This window comes from Embiotoca jacksoni, unplaced genomic scaffold, assembly GCF_022577435.1.
Source record: "Embiotoca jacksoni isolate LCO1_2020_lvr unplaced genomic scaffold, fEmbJac1.0.p SCAF_18, whole genome shotgun sequence".
Classification (NCBI taxonomy): domain Eukaryota; kingdom Metazoa; phylum Chordata; class Actinopteri; family Embiotocidae; genus Embiotoca; species Embiotoca jacksoni.
Window position 1 is genome coordinate 3,308,109 of NW_027185318.1, and position 18,383 is coordinate 3,326,491.

Consider the following 18,383-nt stretch of genomic DNA (forward strand, 5'->3'; position numbering starts at 1 on the left):
GTTATTTTATTCTTGATGATCTCAGCAATTGTAGCTTGTATTGACACAGACCCGTGCAAAAGCAGATCATTACTAACACACGTTCTCACATAACGTATGTCAAGGAAACAGTGAAAATGGAGAGGACAGAACCCCCAGATTGTAATTTTGATGGCGGATTTAACACCCTGATTTGTCAAGACGATGACGAACATTCTTCTTCTCACCAGTTTAACCAAGACGGACAACGAGGTATCATAAAATGCAATTCTATGAACAGTTTTCTGATTGTGTTCATTCTTACATTTTTGTACAAAGTCCTAAAATAGTGCTGATAAAATATGTTGAAATTCAATAACACATGATACTCGGTATGATTTACTTCTGAATGAAAGGTTTGCAAGGATTTTTTTTTGCCCATAAATAACGGCTAGAACATAGAGAAGCTCAACTATTGGTGTTTCCTCAACACTAAGACGTCCATATAAAATGTTCCATATAGTGTATTGTTCATACAGTCTGATTGAGTTCCTGCTTCATGATGTCGATTCATTTTCTTTCTGTCTAGTGCAAATGTTCAGAGTGACTCCTGGGAGACGCTGCAGACTGGCTGCAGTGATCCTCGCGCTTCTCGCTGCTCTTCTACTCGCGGTTGATGTTGGCCTGGGCATCCATTGTGAGCCAAAGTTACTGTGCTCAGTAACATTGTGATTATTGACTGAGACAATATTTTCATGATCAAATAATTTCCTTCATCAGTCAATTTCTTAGGTGATGTCATCAAATGTATAATTGTTTTTACTGAACAGTCGAAAACCAAAAGATATTAAATGAAATGTAAAGGAAGCAGAAAGCAGAAACGAGGTATTTCTGCTTGAAGGCGATGAATAATCAAAATAGTTGCCGATTAATTTTCTGTCACATGGCTCCTCATTACAGCTTCAGTCAAAGATTCAGTTTACAAGTTGTTGTTTCAAGTGCTGAAATGGTCTGTAGGGGTGTCAGAAATTTGAAATAATGCCTCAATTTTAAGAAGTCAAATTGATTTTTTTTATTATAGCCTACGTGTATGTTATTAAAATGAAATGCACCTAGAGAGCAGAAGGCACTACTTTTTTTACTTATGATGGACCTTTAGGCCTAATGTGTATTTAGAGAGAATTAAAGTAAATACTTTAAAACCTATTTATTGATAATAAGGATTCACTAAAATGAATAATCTTTACACATTTATATGTTGAAGTTTAGATCAGGATGCTATTCCTATAAGAACGAGTTAAATATGTGCATGTATCAAATACCTTGTCAGACTGTTTTCTGGGTGGGAAGAACGAAACTTGAGGAAAAAAGAAACCTGTTACCAGCAACCCTGTTTGTTTTTAACACTCACAGACAACAAACTCACAGATACCCAAAACCCACTGAATGAGACAGAAGAAATCGGTAAAAAATTGGTCCAACTCCAGGATAAGTACAAGGCCGCAATCAAAACCATAAACGACGCCAAGAAGCAGCTGGACAGTGAGAAGAGTCGTCAGAGAGAAACCAACTGGGAGTTCGAACACCAGAACAAAAGAAACAAAGAATACGAAGTGCAGATGGAGAAACTTACAAAGGACGTTGCAACGCTGAAATCACACTTACCAATGATTCGTGAGACATGTTTCTCTCTAAAAATAGAAGCATAACAATCTGTAATATGTTTGTTTTTATTCACTCGTTGCTTATCTTTGCCAACAGACGGCGGCTGCAGACACTGTCCACCAGAATGGATTTTGATGAACTCCATATGTTACTACTTCCCTTTCTCAAGAGAAGTTGCACTCAAAACATGGCAAAAAGCCAGAGAGTTCTGCCAGATGCACGGAGGGGATCTCGCAATCCTCAACAGCAAAGACAAAGTGGTCGGTTAATGTTTCTGTGCTCATGTAGAAATTGTAAGTGTCGAATGTTTGTTTACATTTCTTCTGTTTTTAGAACTCGACTGTAAATCTTTTGATAATTCAAGACCACTCAGAACACTTGATGGGCTTTTGGATTGGCCTGAGTGATGTTGAAGAGGAAGGGACTTGGAAATGGTTGAATGGAAAATTACTAAGTGAAGGGTAAGACTTCGATATATCACACACTGGGAAAAATGTGCAAATCGAGAGGCAGGTGTTGTGTTTGCAGGAATTTGTCATCTTAATGTGCCACTGCTGGGTCTGTCTCTGGTTCACCCACTCAGAAGTCATGCAGTGATGGTTTCCAACATCAACAAGTAAACTCCGACTAATCTCTAAGAGCAGCCCCATTTGAGGCCCGCGTGCCAAGTTTGCACCTTCTTTGGCTCATCATGCATTTGATAAGCTTGTTCGTACTCTCCTTATTCATAAATGCTGTCAAATCCTAGTGACTACGAACTGTAAAAAAAAGTTCTGATAAAAAGTACGTAATGTGAGAATTAAATTACATTGGTCTCTGAATTTGGGCACCTCTGTCCCGCATTGACCAGGAAGGAGCCACCTCCACTGAATCTTGTGCACTTTGTATGCTGATCTCAATCAAGTGTCTTCAAGTTGTTCTTGACACAAATGTGACAAATGCATTTCTCAATTTAACAGAGTGCCGTGTAAGAAGTAATTCTGAGACCCACTAAAGCCGCAGACTTTCAAAGTGTGCAGACAACTGAATAAAACAGACGTTTAAAAGTTAATCTAGGATACACACGTAATTAAAATGGGGGGTGTACAGTGACTTAAATGTGGTTGACCTACTGACATCTTTTCAGTTGTGACACTTGTTACAGCAGTGTCTTCTCCTCGGGTATAAATGAGTGTGAAAAAAAAAAATGCATAAGGTGGACTGAGAGAAAGTAACTACCGTGTGTCTGTCGATGAACCTGTGGTTTGCTCCAGGTACTGGAACGATGGAGAGCCCAACGACATCGACGGCGAGGACTGCGTGGCCGTGTATGCCAGAGAAAACTTCTTCAAGTCCTGGAATGATTTTAGATGTGCAGTCCCACAGAAGTGGATTTGTGAAAAAGCACCAACTTCTATGAGCTGAAATTGTCGGTATCATTGAGGCACAGAAAATTCACAGACTGCACACATGTGCATGTTACTATCACACAAATATCCGTGATCAAACTTTAAATCCCCAATTAGGAGGTATAAGAAGTGTCCAGTTTTATATAAGGTGTTTATTTTCACACTATTCCGCAAGTGCTGCTATTGTGGACAATCACATACAATTAAAGTTATAGCATGTTATGATAAATGTCTTTATTGTTCAAATTCATTTATGAACGCTTTATAAACCTATGGTTACTTTTAATGAACCAGTTTGAGCCAGATGTTTAGCAACCCCTGTCCAGAAGGACAGTTGATGATTGACAGAACAAGATAAAAAAAAAAAAAGACCAACTAAATCACAGCAAAGCCATTCATTATATTTCAGTCAGTATTTCTAGCTCTATAAAATATGTTTTCGCAAAGAATTTGATGATTAGATGATCTTCCCATTTTGTGATTCAAACCTCTTTAATCCAAACTGAAACCGAAGTGTAACAATAACATGCTGGATTGTCATTTAAAATGAGATTTAACACGTTAATGTTGGGAATCAGAGGTGATAGTCGGTGGAGTTTCTTACCATCAGACAGGCAGTTTCCAGTCTTCATGCAGTTCTTTCAATCCTCTCATCCTCCAGGAAAGAAAGTGAATATGTGTATTTCCCAAAATGTCAAACTGCTTCTGTAATAAAAGAGGAGAAAGAGAATCTAAGCAGTTTTATCTCTTTAATGAATTCTGTATTTCATGGTTGGCATCTCATTCTGGTGAATTTGCTGGGACATTTGGACAGAATGGAGAAATCAAGTGATGCAGCAGTCTGCCAATAGGCTTACAAGCACAGTTAGAGACACAGTAAAAGTATTTAATTCACAGTATGCTCATATTTAAGTGTAAAAAAAATTAGCTTTTGTCGTACATTTGTACTAATATCACTATTTAAGATGAAAATGAAGCAATACGTGCTTCTGTATGATTTCAAATCCACACATACACACTGAGGCATTGCATCTCGACCAGAGTCCAATCACACACACACACACACACACACACACACACACACACACAAACCCTCTCACTGGAATAAGCCGGACAGAAAAACAGATCAACAAGCCCTGCCTGCAGCACTATAATGGAGAACTCTCGATCACAGTCAGAATTCAATGAAGAAATGTTATTTGAACGAAGGAGTTCTCAAGATTTCTGCACAGATGGACGTTTCTTCTCTCGCCAGACATTTGGAAAAGGTACAACTTAGTCTACATCCAAATTATCTGCTGCTTCTTAAATCTGTCCAACTTCTTTCACAGCTCCACTTGACTTTTTTTTTTTTTTTTTTTTTTTTTTTTTTAATCTTTGGAGCTGATGCTGTGTAGCTTTAGCTTATTCACTGACTTAAGAGTTTAAATACATGTAAAATGTTGTTACACATATTAATAAAAATAGACTGCTGTTTAAAACTCAAAAGATAATATTCAGTCATTCCTCTGTAAACTTTCAGAAGGGAAAAAAAGTCAATGAAGTAATGTTTCATTTTATTTAACGGGTTTACTGAAGACAAAACAAGCTATTGAGAGTTTAACTGAGAGGAACGTTTTCAAGGTCTGTTTGCAGAGAGAGGTGGATCTGCGTTTCCACACCACCAACGGTTCATACTGAGTCTGGGTCTGCTCGATGTTGTTCTGCTGGTAGCTGCTATTGTCATTGGGATGTACTGTGAGTATGAGTGTTCACAGGAAACTGCTGATTTCCTAAATCTGATGTCTCGTCCAATGTTCAGCTGGATCTCAATCACACAGCTGAAGTGACATCAAAATCTGGATGTAAATAGATCCAGTCGTAGGCATTGCACTGTCAATACTTTCTTTACATATCTTGCATTCGTTCATTGGTATATAAACAACCAATGAAGGATTAAGGCTCGTCACAAAACATCATGAAAGTGTGGTATTATGGAGCCATTTTCAAACAGTCAGCCAATTACTGTGAATTCATTGATTTATATTTTGGGGTGTAAAATGTCACAAAACTGAGAAATAACATGCAATCGCAAAGAATCATAGAACATATTCAAGCTGCTTTTTTTCGTCCAAAAAAGGGTTTCTAATCAACGGCATTCAGTTTGAGAAAGAAAGGCTCACGTTGTCGCGCTGTCCGATGTGCTCATCAGTCTGTTCTTCCACTGGAAATCCTTACTGTAGCTTGTATTGAAACTTTCAATACGTTTTAATGAGATTACAGAGTGCAGCCATGCTGACAGTTCAGCTGTACTGAGCTGTACTAAGCTGTACTAAGCGAGGCTAAATGTCAATGAAAGCTGTATTTTTTTGCAGGCATTTGGTAATAAACCAAAATATTGTACAATTTAAAATATCCTCTAAGAACCGTTAAAGTTTTGCGCCAATATATTAAATTAATGTTGAGACATTTCCCCGACAAGTGAAAACTCTGGTGAATCGACATGCTTCCACGTGAGGCTAAAAAATAATCACCTTGACTTCACACACCAGACTTGCCACAGCTCCTCTTCCTCTGTTTCATATTCTCCGCCTCAGGTGCCAAAGCCAAAGATCTTCAGATTCCTAATTCAGAGGCTACACCCCTCCTCATTGAGCTGAACTACCTCCGCAACCAGAGTGACATCATCAGAGCTAAGCTGGAGGCCAAGGTGGCCCTGGCGAACAAGCGCAGCATCCATGTGCAGCTGCAGACAGAAGTGATGCAGAAGAAGACCCTCAGTGACTTGCTTCAGAAAAGACTTGAGACTCTGCTCACAGAGAAGAGAAATATCCAGTTTAATAAAACTTCCTTAGGTAAGGTGGACCTCCAACGTGTCTTTGGTGGCAACAGACCAACCTTTTCCCCCAATGGGAACATTATGTTGTTGACTTGAACAACTTGAAACAAGGATTTTTTTTTTTTTTTTTTGGACAAGAATTGAAAAAAAATGCCTATGATAATAACATGTTTGCCTTTTTCCAATCTTTCATTGCAACAGAGAACAGCTGTGGCAGATGCCCACCAGAATGGCTCCTCCTTAAATCATCCTGTTATTATTTTTCTCATCATGATTTCCAATCTGGAAAGAACTGGCCGGATAGCAGAGCAGACTGTATTAGTCAAGGGGGAGACCTGCTGGTGATCAATGACCTGGCGGAGCAGGTGGGTCAAAAACACAAATGAAAGTAGTTTATTTTTAGTCCTTCTAAAGTATTTCATGCTTAGTTGTTTTTGATATGATGATATGATGGATAATACACATTGAATCACCATGTCTGCTTTCCCACAGCAACTCATGATGGACATCTTTCCAAAGTGGAGGATAAGCAACATGTGGTGGATGAACGGACTGTGGATAGGCCTGACTGACGCGGTGACAGAAGGAACGTGGGTTTGGATTAACAATGTGACTGAGGAGCAGACCACGTAAGCGTCTTACAGACCGTTGACACTCACTCTCCGTTTTGTGACAATACCGTAACGACAAACAAGTTTTTATGGAAATCATTTTTTTAATTTTGATTTACCCCAGGTACTGGAAAGACGGGCAGCCAATTGGAAATCAGAGCAGGAACTGTGGTGCTTTATATTCCTCCTACAATACTCTGCAGATGTGGTATAATAGAAACTGCCGGGAAGATCAGATGAACTCCATCTGTGAGACGGAGCCAAAAGAAGCAAGAAACCTCTTGTAGAAATCACAATTACTGCACAGTAATAATGACGATGAATTATAATAATAATTTCTTTCAGATGAATAAGCCACATCTTGAAATATTAACATTCATGTTTTGTGTGAGAATTTTTTTTACGGTGTATATGAAATAAAAGATATGATGTACACTTCTAATGTTTTTCACCAAATAACTGTTTCAGAGGAGAAAAAAATGCCAGGAAGTCTTTATCAATAATCTATCTGATGAAGTGCAAAATATACAGTTCTTGTGTAAAATACATTTTGTAATGTAATAATTTGAAGATAGATCATAGCTGACGAAATGAAATAAAAGATTATCTTTATAAAATCATTGCCGGGGTGTTGAATAAAATTACAAATCATCTTGTTTAAATCATTTAAAATAATTACACTGATTTTAAAGTGACCTGCGCCCCCACGTTAATTTTTAACACATGAACTTGACGTTCTGTTTGTAATGTTACACACACACCCACACACACACACACACACACACACACACACACACACACACACACACACACACACACACACACAGGGCAATGTCCTACCAAATAATCTCTCCTGGACAGTCACGTTAGCCTGAGCTCATCTCAACAGTCAAAATGGACGACAGTGGAAATTCAGGTGGTGTTTCTGATGAATATAGCAAACTGCCAGGAGGTATGTCGAGCAGATGAAAGATGTTGAACTAGAATCTTGTTTAATGTTCATTGATACTCTGATATTCTTCGATTGGTGTCTGACTCCAATGCAGGTTTTTGAAGGACATCACCTTCTATCAATTTCTAATCAATTCTGAATGTTTACTGTGTTCTCGCTTTGCTCTCAGATATGAATTGTATTAAAATCCATCACTTTTTGCAAGATAAGTGATTGATTATCATCAAATATCATGTTTAGAATATACAGATGACACATTGTGGGTGAAACAAACCTACAGAACGTGTCTCAGGAAAGTGTTTTCCTTTGCTTGTATGTATAATTTTGATTTGAATGTATTGTTTATGACTCTGATATTGATCCACCACTTTTTCTGTGTAGTGTCCATGTCCACGTTGAGACTTGCATCCAGAGTGAATCATTACAAACTGCTCGCAGGGATCCTGGTAGTGCTCGCTGCCATTCTGCTGGTCGTTGATATCGGTCTGGGTGTCTATTGTAAGTCATTGCAGACCCATAAAACTCATGTAATATTACAATATTGTGAAGATATAATGGAATAAACTAGTTGAGACCAGTTGACACCGCAGAAAAAAAGATATTTGAAAGTTTGATTTTAGTTTCAAGCTCCTATAAACAATAAAAACACTTTTTTAAAGACAATTTGTAAAGAAAGTTTGAGAGAAATTCACCTTTTGTGAGCATAAAATGAATCTTTGATTTCAATTAATGAAAAGTTGGACCAAAAACATACTGTAGGTGTTGCCTTCATATTCTGTATAATGCATAATGATGTTTTTTAGTTTTGTTATTTGTACATTTTGCTATTAAGAATTCAGAGCACAGGTACTCTAAAAAAAAAGTGCCAGTAATCGTCCATAAAGCTTTTAAAAACTTTAACTAAGGCTACATCACTTATGTCCCGCTTACAGATAACAAACTCACAGATGGGAACGATATAGTGACGGACATCGCCAGCGAGATGACCAAGCTGCATGCTACTTACGACGCTGCAATCAAAAGCAGAGATGAAGTGAAGAAACAGCTGCAATTAGAGATCAGTGAGCAGCAAGTTACCAAGTGGGAGCTCGAACATCAGAGCAGAAGAAGCAGAGACTACCAAAAGCAGACCGACAAACTTCAAATGGAAATTGCAGCGTTGAAATCCCACATGCCAATGATCGGTGAGAAACTGTTTTTTGTGTTATCATGTTATTTAATGCACCATTTTTGTGAGCCAACCAACCAACACTCGGTTTACTTTTTCTTTGGTAACAGAAGAGGGCTGCAGACACTGTTTACCAGGCTGGACTTTCATGAACTCGGTGTGCTACTACTTCCCTCTCTCTGATACTATTTCACATAAATCATGGCCGGACGCCAGGCAGTTCTGCAAGAAGCAAGGAGGCGACTTGGTGTCGATACAGAGCAGAGAGGAACACGTGAGACTCAAAATTTAGACAACCCGCTGATATTTCTGGACAAAAGCTGCAATTCCTTTTTGTTATTCTCACTAGAAGTGCTTCACATTTGATTTCTGAAGAGTTTAAGAGGTCTGTGTTACACAGAAAGCAATAACACTCGTGTGTGTACATTCCCTGTGTTGACAGCTGGCAGTAGCTGAATTGGTAAATAATTATCAAGACAGCTCGAGACAGGTAAGCCACAGTGGCTTCTGGATCGGACTGAGAGATGTAGAAGAAGGGATTTGGAAGTGGCTGGATGGGACAAGAATAACTGAAGGGTAACGATAACAACTCACAAAGACTAAAAAAACACAACTTTAAACTGGAGTTAAATACTGTGAGTTTAGGAGTTGTTCAAAGCGTTGTTAGAGCACGTTCACATACATCGAGTCGTGACACCCTTTTGATTTTGATGACTATAAATCTACAGTCCGATCAGCTCAATCCGGTATTTGTTTCAGGTACTGGAATGACGGAGAGCCCAACGATCAGGGTAATGAAGACTGTGCCGCCATCTATCCCAGAAGCAACCCCTTCAAGGCCTGGAACGATGCTCCATGCGCTTATAGTCTGAAATGGATTTGTGAAATGGAACCAAGGTCTTCAATTTAATGTAATTATATTCTGTAAAACACATTTGGTTCTGGATTAAATGTTTGAATGAAGAATTAATTATGTCTTTGAGGGTCTGACACCTGAATTTTTTGTAATTTTTTTTATTGTCATATCTGTTGAGACTACAAAATGGCAAGGAATCAAATTACAGGTTGAATTACAAAAAAATACATTTGCTTTATGAAATGAACTATAAAATGTTATTTCACTGTAACAGATAAAATCTTTACCTTTACTATGTACACTCAGTATGTAATACTACTGTACAAATCTGTACACTAGATTACCAGTTTAACTGGGAAAACCTGCCTTCACGTAAGTTATACATCCTTAAAGTGTGACGGATATTTGTCATCTGTAAAAACTGCTGTGTTTCGACACTGGAGCCGGACAATTTGGTTCTAGCAACTCCCAAACTGCTGTCGTCTTGGTCTTTCCACACCCTACTGTTCCAGAGTTTTAAAGAAAATAGGGTAAAAGGCAAATAACTATCATAAACCAGTGATTCTGTCCACATGCGTGCAGCTCGTGGATCAGAGAGGTCAAAGGAGGATGGCCAGTCTGACTGTCTGCAATGTGGCACAATACACTTAGTTAAACTATGTTATAGTGCAGGTGTACCTAATAAACTGGCAGTTTAGTGTAAATGTACCATTTAATAAATAAACACAAACCCAAACTAATTCCCATTTGTCAAATTCCATGTCTGACTAACCTGCCACCTTTCACTACTTCAATAACTCGGTGTCCGGAGGCCTGACGGCTGCCGACGCGGCGCCGAGACCTTCACAGCACGGCAAAGTGCTGCCGGAGTTGCTTGAGAAGCTGCTGAGTGTCGACATGTTCGGGGAAAGCATCTTCAGACTTTTGGGCCGCAGTGTAGCTGCTCTGAAGGTCTCCAATCTGGACACAGACAAAAACATCCCTTTGGAAAACTGCTTCACAGATCTTACCTTTCCTCTGTAGCGGTGCTGCAATGTTTACGACTTCAACGAAATGACACGGTAATAAATTACCTTGTCAGAGAGGATGGAGAGGTTGAAGTGTGGTTCGTACATGTGTGGGGCCAATGAGGCAGCAGTTTGCAGGAAGGCTTTAGACTGAATCACAGACAGGACAACAATTAATAATGTTGACATCACATACAGACACAGTTTATACAAATTATATATGAAAAGACATTTATGTTGATTTTGAAATGTATTTCTGTCATTTTTAATCCGAGTAAATCCAAATATGCCTACGTAACACAACTTTACAACTCTTTTTTTTTTTCATTTTCACGTGTGTTTGAGAAATATATTTTTTTAAATGCATCCTACATTAAGGTTTGTATTAATAGCAATGACAGTTTAATGACTTTTGGGCTGTGTTACATACTAGAGGGTATAAAACATTACGACCTCATACCTCAAATCTCAACATCTTAATAAAAGCGATGACTCAAAAATATGTCTTCACCTGTTCGATGTGACCTTTGCGCAGCTCCAGCACGGCCAGGTTGTTGTAGGCCTCCGCGTGGTCGTTATTAAAAGCCAAACTCAGTTTAAAACACTGATATGCTAACGTCAAGTCCCCAATGCCCTGCAAACATATAACAGACGCACACTTTATACCACGTAAGCTTGACTTAATTTACTTCAAATGCAAATCACATAAAGAAGGGGAACGTATAATCAAACCAACAGACACTCTGGGATGTTTTTGAGATTCAACTCACCACAGCAACGTGTCCTATGTTGTACCAGACATCCGCCTGCTCTTCATCATTGGCCACCAGGGCCAGAGCCCTCTCAAATGAGGACAGCGTCATGTCGTACTGCTGGGCGTAGAAACAGCACAGGCCCAGGTTGTTGTACAGCTGGCAATTATACACTCCCATCTGGAGCAGGCGTCTAGCAAAGGGAGAAGCATATTGAATCACAGATGAGACACACGGTAACAATACATTACGTAACTTGTACGGAACCGTCCGTCTGACCTATAGAAGCGCAGGGCGATCTCGGGCTGGTCCGTGTAGAAGTGGTTGCTGCCTATACAGGCTATAGCCTCCACGTGAGTGTTGTCTTGCTTCAGGACATCTTTGTAGTACTCCGTGGCAGATGAAATGTTGTTCATCTCCTGTGATGATGTCACATCAGAGAGGGTAAAAATGTGGTCTCACTTTGGGAGTCACAAGCGCGGACTAAGTGGACTGCGTGGCGACGTGCTGTACCTCGTGGATGCGAGCGATTCCTGTGAGGAGGGTGACCTCACCAGGGAAGTGGTCCAGGCCTTGCTTAAAAAGGTTGAGCGATGTTATAGGTTGATCCAGGCGCTGATAAACCTTAAATGAAAACACATGCAAAGGGTTCCATTCAATAGCAAACATGACTTTAGAGGGAATATATTTAAGTGCAAAAACTTAGTAATGGACTGTATTGTTATGACGTCTCTGCTCCAACCTTTGAGAGGTAGAGATATGTATCTACCACCTCTTGGTGGTTGAGAGCTGATCGAAACTGTTTTTCTGCTTCTCTATATAAACCAAGCCTGCAGAGGTCAGAGAAGTGAATCATTACTTTATTTCATAAACACAAAATGCAACTTCAATAATTGTCAGCTATGTCAACAGTGAACAGTTTGGATGTTTTGAATTACTTGCCTGTAGTAACATTTCCCCAGCTGAACTTTCCACCACCAGTCTTTGAACTGGGCATGCTCAGTAGCTTGAGCAGCCAAATCCAAAGCCTGTCCAAAAAAAAAAAGTATATCTGTGTCAAAATATCTTTAAATAAAAGGTAAACCAGATTTTCTTTAGAGCACAGTTTCATGTAACACTTACATTTTTCACATCATTTTCATGATGGAAGATGTACTCAAATAGTGTCTGTGGAGAAAAATGGTGATTACTCAACATGGAAGAAAAAAAAAAAAAAAAAGGAATAATGTTGATTCATTTTTGGACGTCTCAGTCTCACTCTGGATAAACTGGGTTTTTGGGAATACTTGGCCAGATTTAGTCTTGACAAGTTGATATAAGGTCCCTCTGGATTGGTTAACATCGAGGCCTGTGGGGAAAAAAGAGGAAAACAATCTCAGGCTTTCAAGCATTTCACACAATAAATAATAAAGATTAGTTTGAGAGCATGAAGGTAAATCAATCTGACAATATTAAATATTTAAAGTAATTGCAGAAAGCATGATGTCAAAATAGGCTTCTATAGATATGTCTTGCAGGGAATTACATTTTGTCTTTCACATGCATCCTTTATTACAGGTGTGAATACTCACGGTTCCTAAACGGATGAATCTTCCAGAAGCACTAGTGACAGGCCGAGCGGTGCTCGCAGTGCGCGGGGTTTTGATCGCCTGCTCCATCGTCCCGGGACGCCCGGACTGTGTACTGGGTCTCACAAATCCTGTGATAGGTCGCCCTGAATGTGTCATAGGCCTAAAATAATTAATAAAAAAAAAAGAGATATAGTTGCCCTTTTACTTTCTTTAAAATATCACCAGTGGTTAATCTTCCAGGTCTTATTTGGTTTGGTGGTTTACCTGACAGCCGGGGTGGGACCTCCGCCCTGACTTGTTCCAGGGAGTCTCAGTGATGTTCCAGGTCCTGTAGGGAAAGTTTTAATAATTAAAATTGTTAAATTACTCAGCTGAGAAAGAGCTGAAACTTACGTGCGACTTGAGCGATGGAGCTTTCGTCCAGCATCATCTCAGCGATCCCCTCCTGGTCAACCTCCACTTCATCGATGTACACCATCTCGGTCAGAGCGCAGGTTTTCAAGCTCCACGCAGCCTGTGGACACACACACACACACACACAGTGATTGAATTACATAGAAGACCTCAGATAGCGTTACAGGTATAAAAAAACAACAACAACAACCTATGTTGAACTTCCCCCTCATAACAAACAGGATGAAAACACACAAGGCAGACAGAAAACAGCGGGCACTCATGGTTACCTCCGAGATGAGCAAGGAGAAGTCCTTGAGACAGACCGCAAGTGGGTTCATGAGAGAAGAATAAAGTTGTGAATAAATGAGGGGCGGAAAGGAAATAATGAGAAACAACAACAACAACAACAAAAACAACAACAGTGGAGAGGAAGGTGTAAAATACAGAGCAAATCCCAGCAGCAAGTAGTAGATAGTAAACAAACGGTGATTTAAATAAGTCGTGATAGATGCGATGTTAGTGAGACTAAACTACGCGAAGCTCGCTAGTTAACACGTGTTAAACTAAACGACTAATCGGGATTACGCAGCAGGTTTCTCGTGTTAGCAAACGAGCACGCTTTCCCCTAAACAGCCCGATAATCGCTAGCACGCTAGGCTAGCCCGGCTAACGACACCGCAGTACCTGGTCGTACGGGTTGTCTTGTAATATTTTGGTGCAAATATCAGAGCACTGTTGGAGTTTCCGCCTCCTGAAGTAGCTCCAGGCCAGAAACAAAGGGTCCATCGTCACCTCCATTGCTTTTATGTAAGAGGAAGAACAAAAAATATCGACGTTAAAATCCCGGTTGGCGAGTTAAGACGATAGCAACACAACAACAAACGAGGCTTCCCCGGTCGCTAGGCAACAGCGGAAAAAGGGGGCGGTCCTTCACCGCCGCAGTTTCCGCTTATGAATTGAAAAATAAAATTACAAAAGTTTAAAAAAAATTTTTTTTAAATATGGGTATTTTACACTATACACTATAACCAATAAATATATTATAATAATACCATATAAGGGCCTATATGTCCGGATGTATATAAAAACGTGAAATAAAAATAAGTAAAAAAAAGTATTTAAGAAATAATTTCGGACAACTTTGAATCTTGAGTCTTTTGAAATATATATTTTGTAAATCAAAATCAAATCAAACGCAAATGAATGAAAGACATGTAATTCACATTCAAATTAGTATCACTATTATGATGATTTGTTTCTTTTTCACAGTGAAACGCCTTTTTTATTTCACAAAATCAAGAAACATACATGTAAATAAATAGCATGTAGATATGTTTGAAATTATAGGAGTAAGAACATTATGCAAAAAAAAATAATAGTGAAATATTGTTTTTAAAAAAAATTGTATGTAACCTTTCATTTAAATTGACAGAATATTTGAGCTAATATAACACTCCTATCCAGGAAGTAGGTTTGACACTAGCCCAGCGTTGACTGCTCTCGTCGTGACGTAGTTGTCCTCTCCTGCTTTTTTTTTTTTTTTCCTCGGGAATAAATCCAAGGATCTGATTGGACGACCGGCCGCTCCGTCATCTTTGTGGGCGGTGCTTGTTGGAATAACAGCACAGCTCCATCTTTGTAGGATTTGACAGGAGCTGTTGACCTGTGTCGAAGAGGACCGTCGAGCCCGGGGCTTGAAGAAGTACAAGCGGACTTCTCACAATGAAAACAACTGCATAGAAACCCGGTTCTTTTTCCCGAACAGAAGCAGGACGCGGGGCTTTCGTCTTTATCGGGCGAGCGAGGCGGTTAATTCCCGTTAACCGTTCGAGAAATGCCTAATTTCAACGCGCTCCGCGGAACTGGTTGAAATCCAGTGGACCTAATGGGACACGCGGGCTTAAAATAAATCCTTTTCGGTGAATGACACTGTTATCAGACGGCCCTTTGCGTGACAGCGACAGAGAGAGACACACACACGGAAGTGCGGACATGGCTGACAGGACTGCTCCCAACTGCCACCTGAGACTGGAGTGGGTGTACGGATACCGGGGACATCAGTGCCGCAACAACCTGTACTACACCGCCGCCAAGGAAATAGTCTATTTCGTCGCCGGTGTGGGAGTTGTGTACAACACCCGGGAGCACAAGCAGAAATTTTACCTGGGGCACAACGATGACATAATCAGGTACTTTTTTTTATTTTTATTTTATTTTACCAGACATGTATTTTGCAGATAAATGCACTGATAGTGTGGTGTTGTCATTGTGGGTGGCTGGTGTCACCTTGTGTAATGTAATGTGATATTTTATAGCTCCATGTTGAGCAGCATCCCCTTCTCAAAAGGGGCTTTTTTTTTAAATTTATTTAATTTATTTTAATTGTGCCTTGCTCATGGGAACTCCAGCCTTTAACCAGCCTCCCAGGCTGAAGAGTGGGTCTCTCCCACTGCTGACTCTCCTACCACTTCTTCTATAGGCTGCTATATTCCCATAGCAGCGTTGTCATTTAATATATTTAATTGTGGGAAATTATATCCGTCAAAAACTCAAATATTACTTAATTTATATAATGTCACACTAAAAAAAAAAAAAGCAGATAACCAGTCGTTGGAGGGTGTTAATAGAAAATCTTTGCAATTTTCTACTTTATAAATGTGTTATTTTATTATTAAACTGGGCTGTTTTTTTTTTCTTTAACTGGGTGCTTGTCTTGTCTTTCTATCACAAGAGGAAAATTAATACACATATGTGCAGATCTGCAAAATGCATTTGACCATAGCGGTCCTTGAATGAATCCTCGGACTGGAGAGCTTTCTGTGGGTTGTGTTTAAATCGTCTACGGATGGCTCGACAAACCTTGAAGCATCTGTTCTTTGATAAAAATAAATAAATAAATAAATAAAAAATAAAAAAACAGCAAAGTTGCTCGTCTAATGAACCTGCCTTTCTCAGTGTTTCTCACCATGCCACACACAATAATGACTTGCGTCCAACCCTTCAGCGCTCATGTTGTGTTGTATTGTATTGTGTGTGTGTGTGTGTGTGTGTGTGTGTTGGCCTGGAGATAACTAGCTTTATATACTGTGTCGGTAGTCAGCTGGGTTCCTGCTCCATTATTCATCGGACAATAGAGCTGCTAACCCTCCGCTGCCCTGTGGGTGAAGCTCCTGAGTGACTGACTCCACCGCCATGTGATGCTTGATTAGAAACAAATGCATTTACAAAAGTAGTGAATTAGTGATCAATCGCACTCATAACCCTGAACATTTGATCGGACTATTTCAGGCTGAATCATGAGGATTCAGACAGATCAGGCTTCCTCGTAGTGTCGTTTGGTTTCTGGGTGCCACAGACATTGACTGGAACATTACTTTACAGTGCAGTAAAACCAAGTGATTGTCATGTTTTAAACTCGGGTCTCAGAGGAGTAAAGCTCTAATAAATACTGCCTTTGACTTCCTCAGCGATCCAGTGCTGAATAAAGTGCTCTCGCGTTGCACCGACTCCTGTGGAACAGATGCAGCCCCCTCAGCCAGATCTACGATTTTAATGCCTCTCTGTTGCTCTTCATTTCATCTTCTTCTGTATTTTGCTTGCTGCTGTATATTGTTTGTGAGCTACACCTATAAGTTGGTGTTTTACTTTATGAGTTAATGGCTTCCCCTGGTTTCTCCCTCTTGGTTTTTTATTTGCTGTTAACTGGCCTCCCAGTCTGATGTGGAGGAGCTGATAGGCATGTTTGGTGGATAAAAAGGCTGAGCTGATGTGGTTTTTTTTTTATGAAATGTAAATTAGTCACGGTATACTGGGCAATAACGGAATAGACTCAGGAGAATAACCTGCTGTTAAAACACAGTTTCCTCTGAGGCTGTTGCAGAAACTGTTATTTGCTATTCTTCCCTCGTATCTGCTCTTGTTCCAGACGGCATTTATTCACGTCAGAAACTCGAAGAACCCGAGGCTGCTGCTAAAAACCCTGCAGAAGTCCATCCATCTACAGACCTTATAGCTTCTCCTTCCTGCAGCCGTGCTGACACGCAAGACACGTATTGTGTGCACAAATCTGACCCACGCACGTGAATACATTCAAGCCGAGAAGTCGAAGTCCACTGCGTTGACCCCTGAAAACACGCACATGCTCGATTCAGCGATGGAGGAGAAATTAAGAAGGGTCTTATATGGAGCTTCGTATTTCCTTTGTGAGGGAAAATTCAGAGATAAGCGGAGTGACAACACCTCGGAGGCACGGCAGCCCGTACAGTCGCCCTTTCACGGGTTCAGTCTTTGAAGATGTCTTCCTCCTCTTGCTTCATCCTCAAGTCGGTGATCAGGCTGAAAGTCAAACCTCAGTGAACTTCGCACAAATGGTGAAAAAAAAAAAAGGTGGTTTGGAAAAAGGCGCCGCCGAATGTTTGATCGGAGGATCTTCCTCAAGCTCATTGCTGATGTTTTTACAGTACGTCATTTTGTAATTTGTTACGTCATGAAAGAAGCATTTTGTACAGAAATGTGCATCAAATAGTGATTCCTGACCTGAAGGGTGGAGCTCCGTAGGGCTTCTGTAATCATGGTATTTAGATAAAAACACCCTCTCTTATGACATCCTGATGGATTGTTTATTATTTCAGCACCGGGATCTTTTTCTGCTGTTTATCTGAACCGTGTCTGATTTGTGTTTTTCCGTTGTGGTAGAGAATGAGAGTTAATGAGAGGATGTTATGGACACAAGGACCCGTCTCCTATTACGATATCTTGTTAACATTATGATGGAGCTCAGCCAGAGTTATAGATTATAGATGTCAGACCGAAGCTGGTCCTGTTTCTGTGAGCTTTGGAGAGATGCGCTGAATACATTTCTATTAATACTGCTGCGAGCTTCATACAATAAATATGTCAGGTTTTCAGAGAAGAGACTCGCAGGTGAGAACAAAGTCATTGTAGTGGGTTTAATATACACGCAGTGACGTATATCTTCGCTACTGCTTGAATTAGAGCCCTGCATGTGAAACAAATGACTGCTGTATTAGATGAGTTTGTGAGACTGTGCTCTCAGGCGGTTACCGGTGACAACGGCCATGAAAGAGATGCTTCGCACATCCTTGCGTCCGTCTTCCTTTGGTTTCAGTGTTGATCAGCGGGAACAGTTTGTGATCGTCTTCGTCAAACGTCGTCTTTGTCTGACTTTTCTGCAGCTCCGTTGTAAATAAGTGGGTTTACGTGCACATTGGTATCCTGGTT

The 18,383-nt window shown here is 40.1% G+C and overlaps 5 protein-coding genes across 7 annotated transcripts in view; 4 read left to right on the forward strand and 1 right to left on the reverse strand.

Moving 5' to 3' along the window:
• Positions 1-86: 86 nt before the first annotated feature.
• Positions 87-3,732, forward strand: LOC138199861 (CD209 antigen-like protein E). Its single transcript, XM_069152119.1, has 6 exons — positions 87-231; positions 548-655; positions 1,372-1,632; positions 1,720-1,883; positions 1,957-2,084; positions 2,877-3,732. The coding sequence occupies exons 1-6, from the start codon at positions 117-119 to the stop codon at positions 3,025-3,027; spliced, it is 927 nt and encodes a 308-aa protein (XP_069008220.1). The 5' UTR covers positions 87-116; the 3' UTR covers positions 3,028-3,732.
• A 384-nt stretch (positions 3,733-4,116) lies between these two features.
• LOC138199658 (C-type lectin domain family 4 member E-like) lies at positions 4,117-7,061 on the forward strand. Of its 2 annotated transcripts, XM_069151796.1 has the most exons (6): positions 4,117-4,279; positions 4,635-4,748; positions 5,588-5,845; positions 6,031-6,194; positions 6,322-6,458; positions 6,565-7,061. In XM_069151796.1, the coding sequence occupies exons 1-6, from the start codon at positions 4,165-4,167 to the stop codon at positions 6,725-6,727; spliced, it is 951 nt and encodes a 316-aa protein (XP_069007897.1). In that variant the 5' UTR covers positions 4,117-4,164; the 3' UTR covers positions 6,728-7,061. The 2 variants fall into 2 exon arrangements, with proteins under 2 accessions (XP_069007897.1, XP_069007898.1); XM_069151797.1 differs by lacking the exon at positions 4,635-4,748.
• Positions 7,062-7,255: 194 nt separating this feature from the next.
• LOC138199865 (CD209 antigen-like protein C) lies at positions 7,256-9,584 on the forward strand. The gene is made up of 6 exons (XM_069152128.1): positions 7,256-7,392; positions 7,774-7,890; positions 8,325-8,576; positions 8,671-8,834; positions 9,003-9,136; positions 9,320-9,584. Exons 1-6 carry the CDS (start codon positions 7,335-7,337, stop codon positions 9,468-9,470), a joined length of 876 nt encoding a protein of 291 aa, XP_069008229.1. The 5' UTR covers positions 7,256-7,334; the 3' UTR covers positions 9,471-9,584.
• A 675-nt stretch (positions 9,585-10,259) lies between these two features.
• On the reverse strand, positions 10,260-14,030 carry ttc8 (tetratricopeptide repeat domain 8). The gene is made up of 14 exons (XM_069152127.1): positions 13,827-14,030; positions 13,140-13,260; positions 13,011-13,074; positions 12,747-12,906; positions 12,434-12,523; positions 12,298-12,342; positions 12,118-12,203; positions 11,918-12,005; positions 11,689-11,799; positions 11,455-11,594; positions 11,194-11,368; positions 10,935-11,057; positions 10,490-10,573; positions 10,260-10,376 (listed from the first exon to the last, which is right to left on the reverse strand). The coding sequence occupies exons 1-14, from the start codon at positions 13,938-13,940 to the stop codon at positions 10,260-10,262; spliced, it is 1,518 nt and encodes a 505-aa protein (XP_069008228.1). The 5' UTR covers positions 13,941-14,030.
• A 773-nt stretch (positions 14,031-14,803) lies between these two features.
• The window catches only part of eml5 (EMAP like 5), a 36,808-nt gene continuing 33,228 nt past the window's right edge, over positions 14,804-18,383 (forward strand). For both annotated transcript variants that reach the window (XM_069152129.1, XM_069152131.1), the window contains exon 1: positions 14,804-15,331. In XM_069152129.1, coding sequence (XP_069008230.1) covers positions 15,066-15,331 — 266 coding nt within the window. In that variant the 5' untranslated portion in view covers positions 14,804-15,065. The remainder of the gene's footprint in view (positions 15,332-18,383) is intronic.

Excerpts from the sequence above, each read along its gene's own strand:
- LOC138199861 (XM_069152119.1), top strand. The coding sequence starts at position 117 with ATGGAGAGGACAGAACCCCCAGATTGTAATTTTGATGGCGGATTTAAC. Across the intron at positions 232-547 it reads TAACCAAGACGGACAACGAG|TGCAAATGTTCAGAGTGACT; the intron begins GTATCATAAAAT and ends CTTTCTGTCTAG. Across the intron at positions 2,085-2,876 it reads GGAAAATTACTAAGTGAAGG|GTACTGGAACGATGGAGAGC; the intron begins GTAAGACTTCGA and ends GGTTTGCTCCAG.
- LOC138199658 (XM_069151796.1), top strand. The coding sequence starts at position 4,165 with ATGGAGAACTCTCGATCACAGTCAGAATTCAATGAAGAAATGTTATTT. Across the intron at positions 4,749-5,587 it reads TATTGTCATTGGGATGTACT|GTGCCAAAGCCAAAGATCTT; the intron begins GTGAGTATGAGT and ends TCTCCGCCTCAG. Across the intron at positions 6,195-6,321 it reads TCAATGACCTGGCGGAGCAG|CAACTCATGATGGACATCTT; the intron begins GTGGGTCAAAAA and ends GCTTTCCCACAG.
- LOC138199865 (XM_069152128.1), top strand. The coding sequence starts at position 7,335 with ATGGACGACAGTGGAAATTCAGGTGGTGTTTCTGATGAATATAGCAAA. Across the intron at positions 8,835-9,002 it reads TACAGAGCAGAGAGGAACAC|CTGGCAGTAGCTGAATTGGT; the intron begins GTGAGACTCAAA and ends CTGTGTTGACAG. Across the intron at positions 9,137-9,319 it reads GGGACAAGAATAACTGAAGG|GTACTGGAATGACGGAGAGC; the intron begins GTAACGATAACA and ends TATTTGTTTCAG.
- ttc8 (XM_069152127.1), bottom strand. The coding sequence starts at position 13,940 with ATGGAGGTGACGATGGACCCTTTGTTTCTGGCCTGGAGCTACTTCAGG. Across the intron at positions 12,907-13,010 it reads GGTCCCACCCCGGCTGTCAG|GCCTATGACACATTCAGGGC; the intron begins GTAAACCACCAA and ends TAATTATTTTAG. Across the intron at positions 10,574-10,934 it reads GCAAAGGTCACATCGAACAG|TCTAAAGCCTTCCTGCAAAC; the intron begins GTGAAGACATAT and ends TCTGTGATTCAG.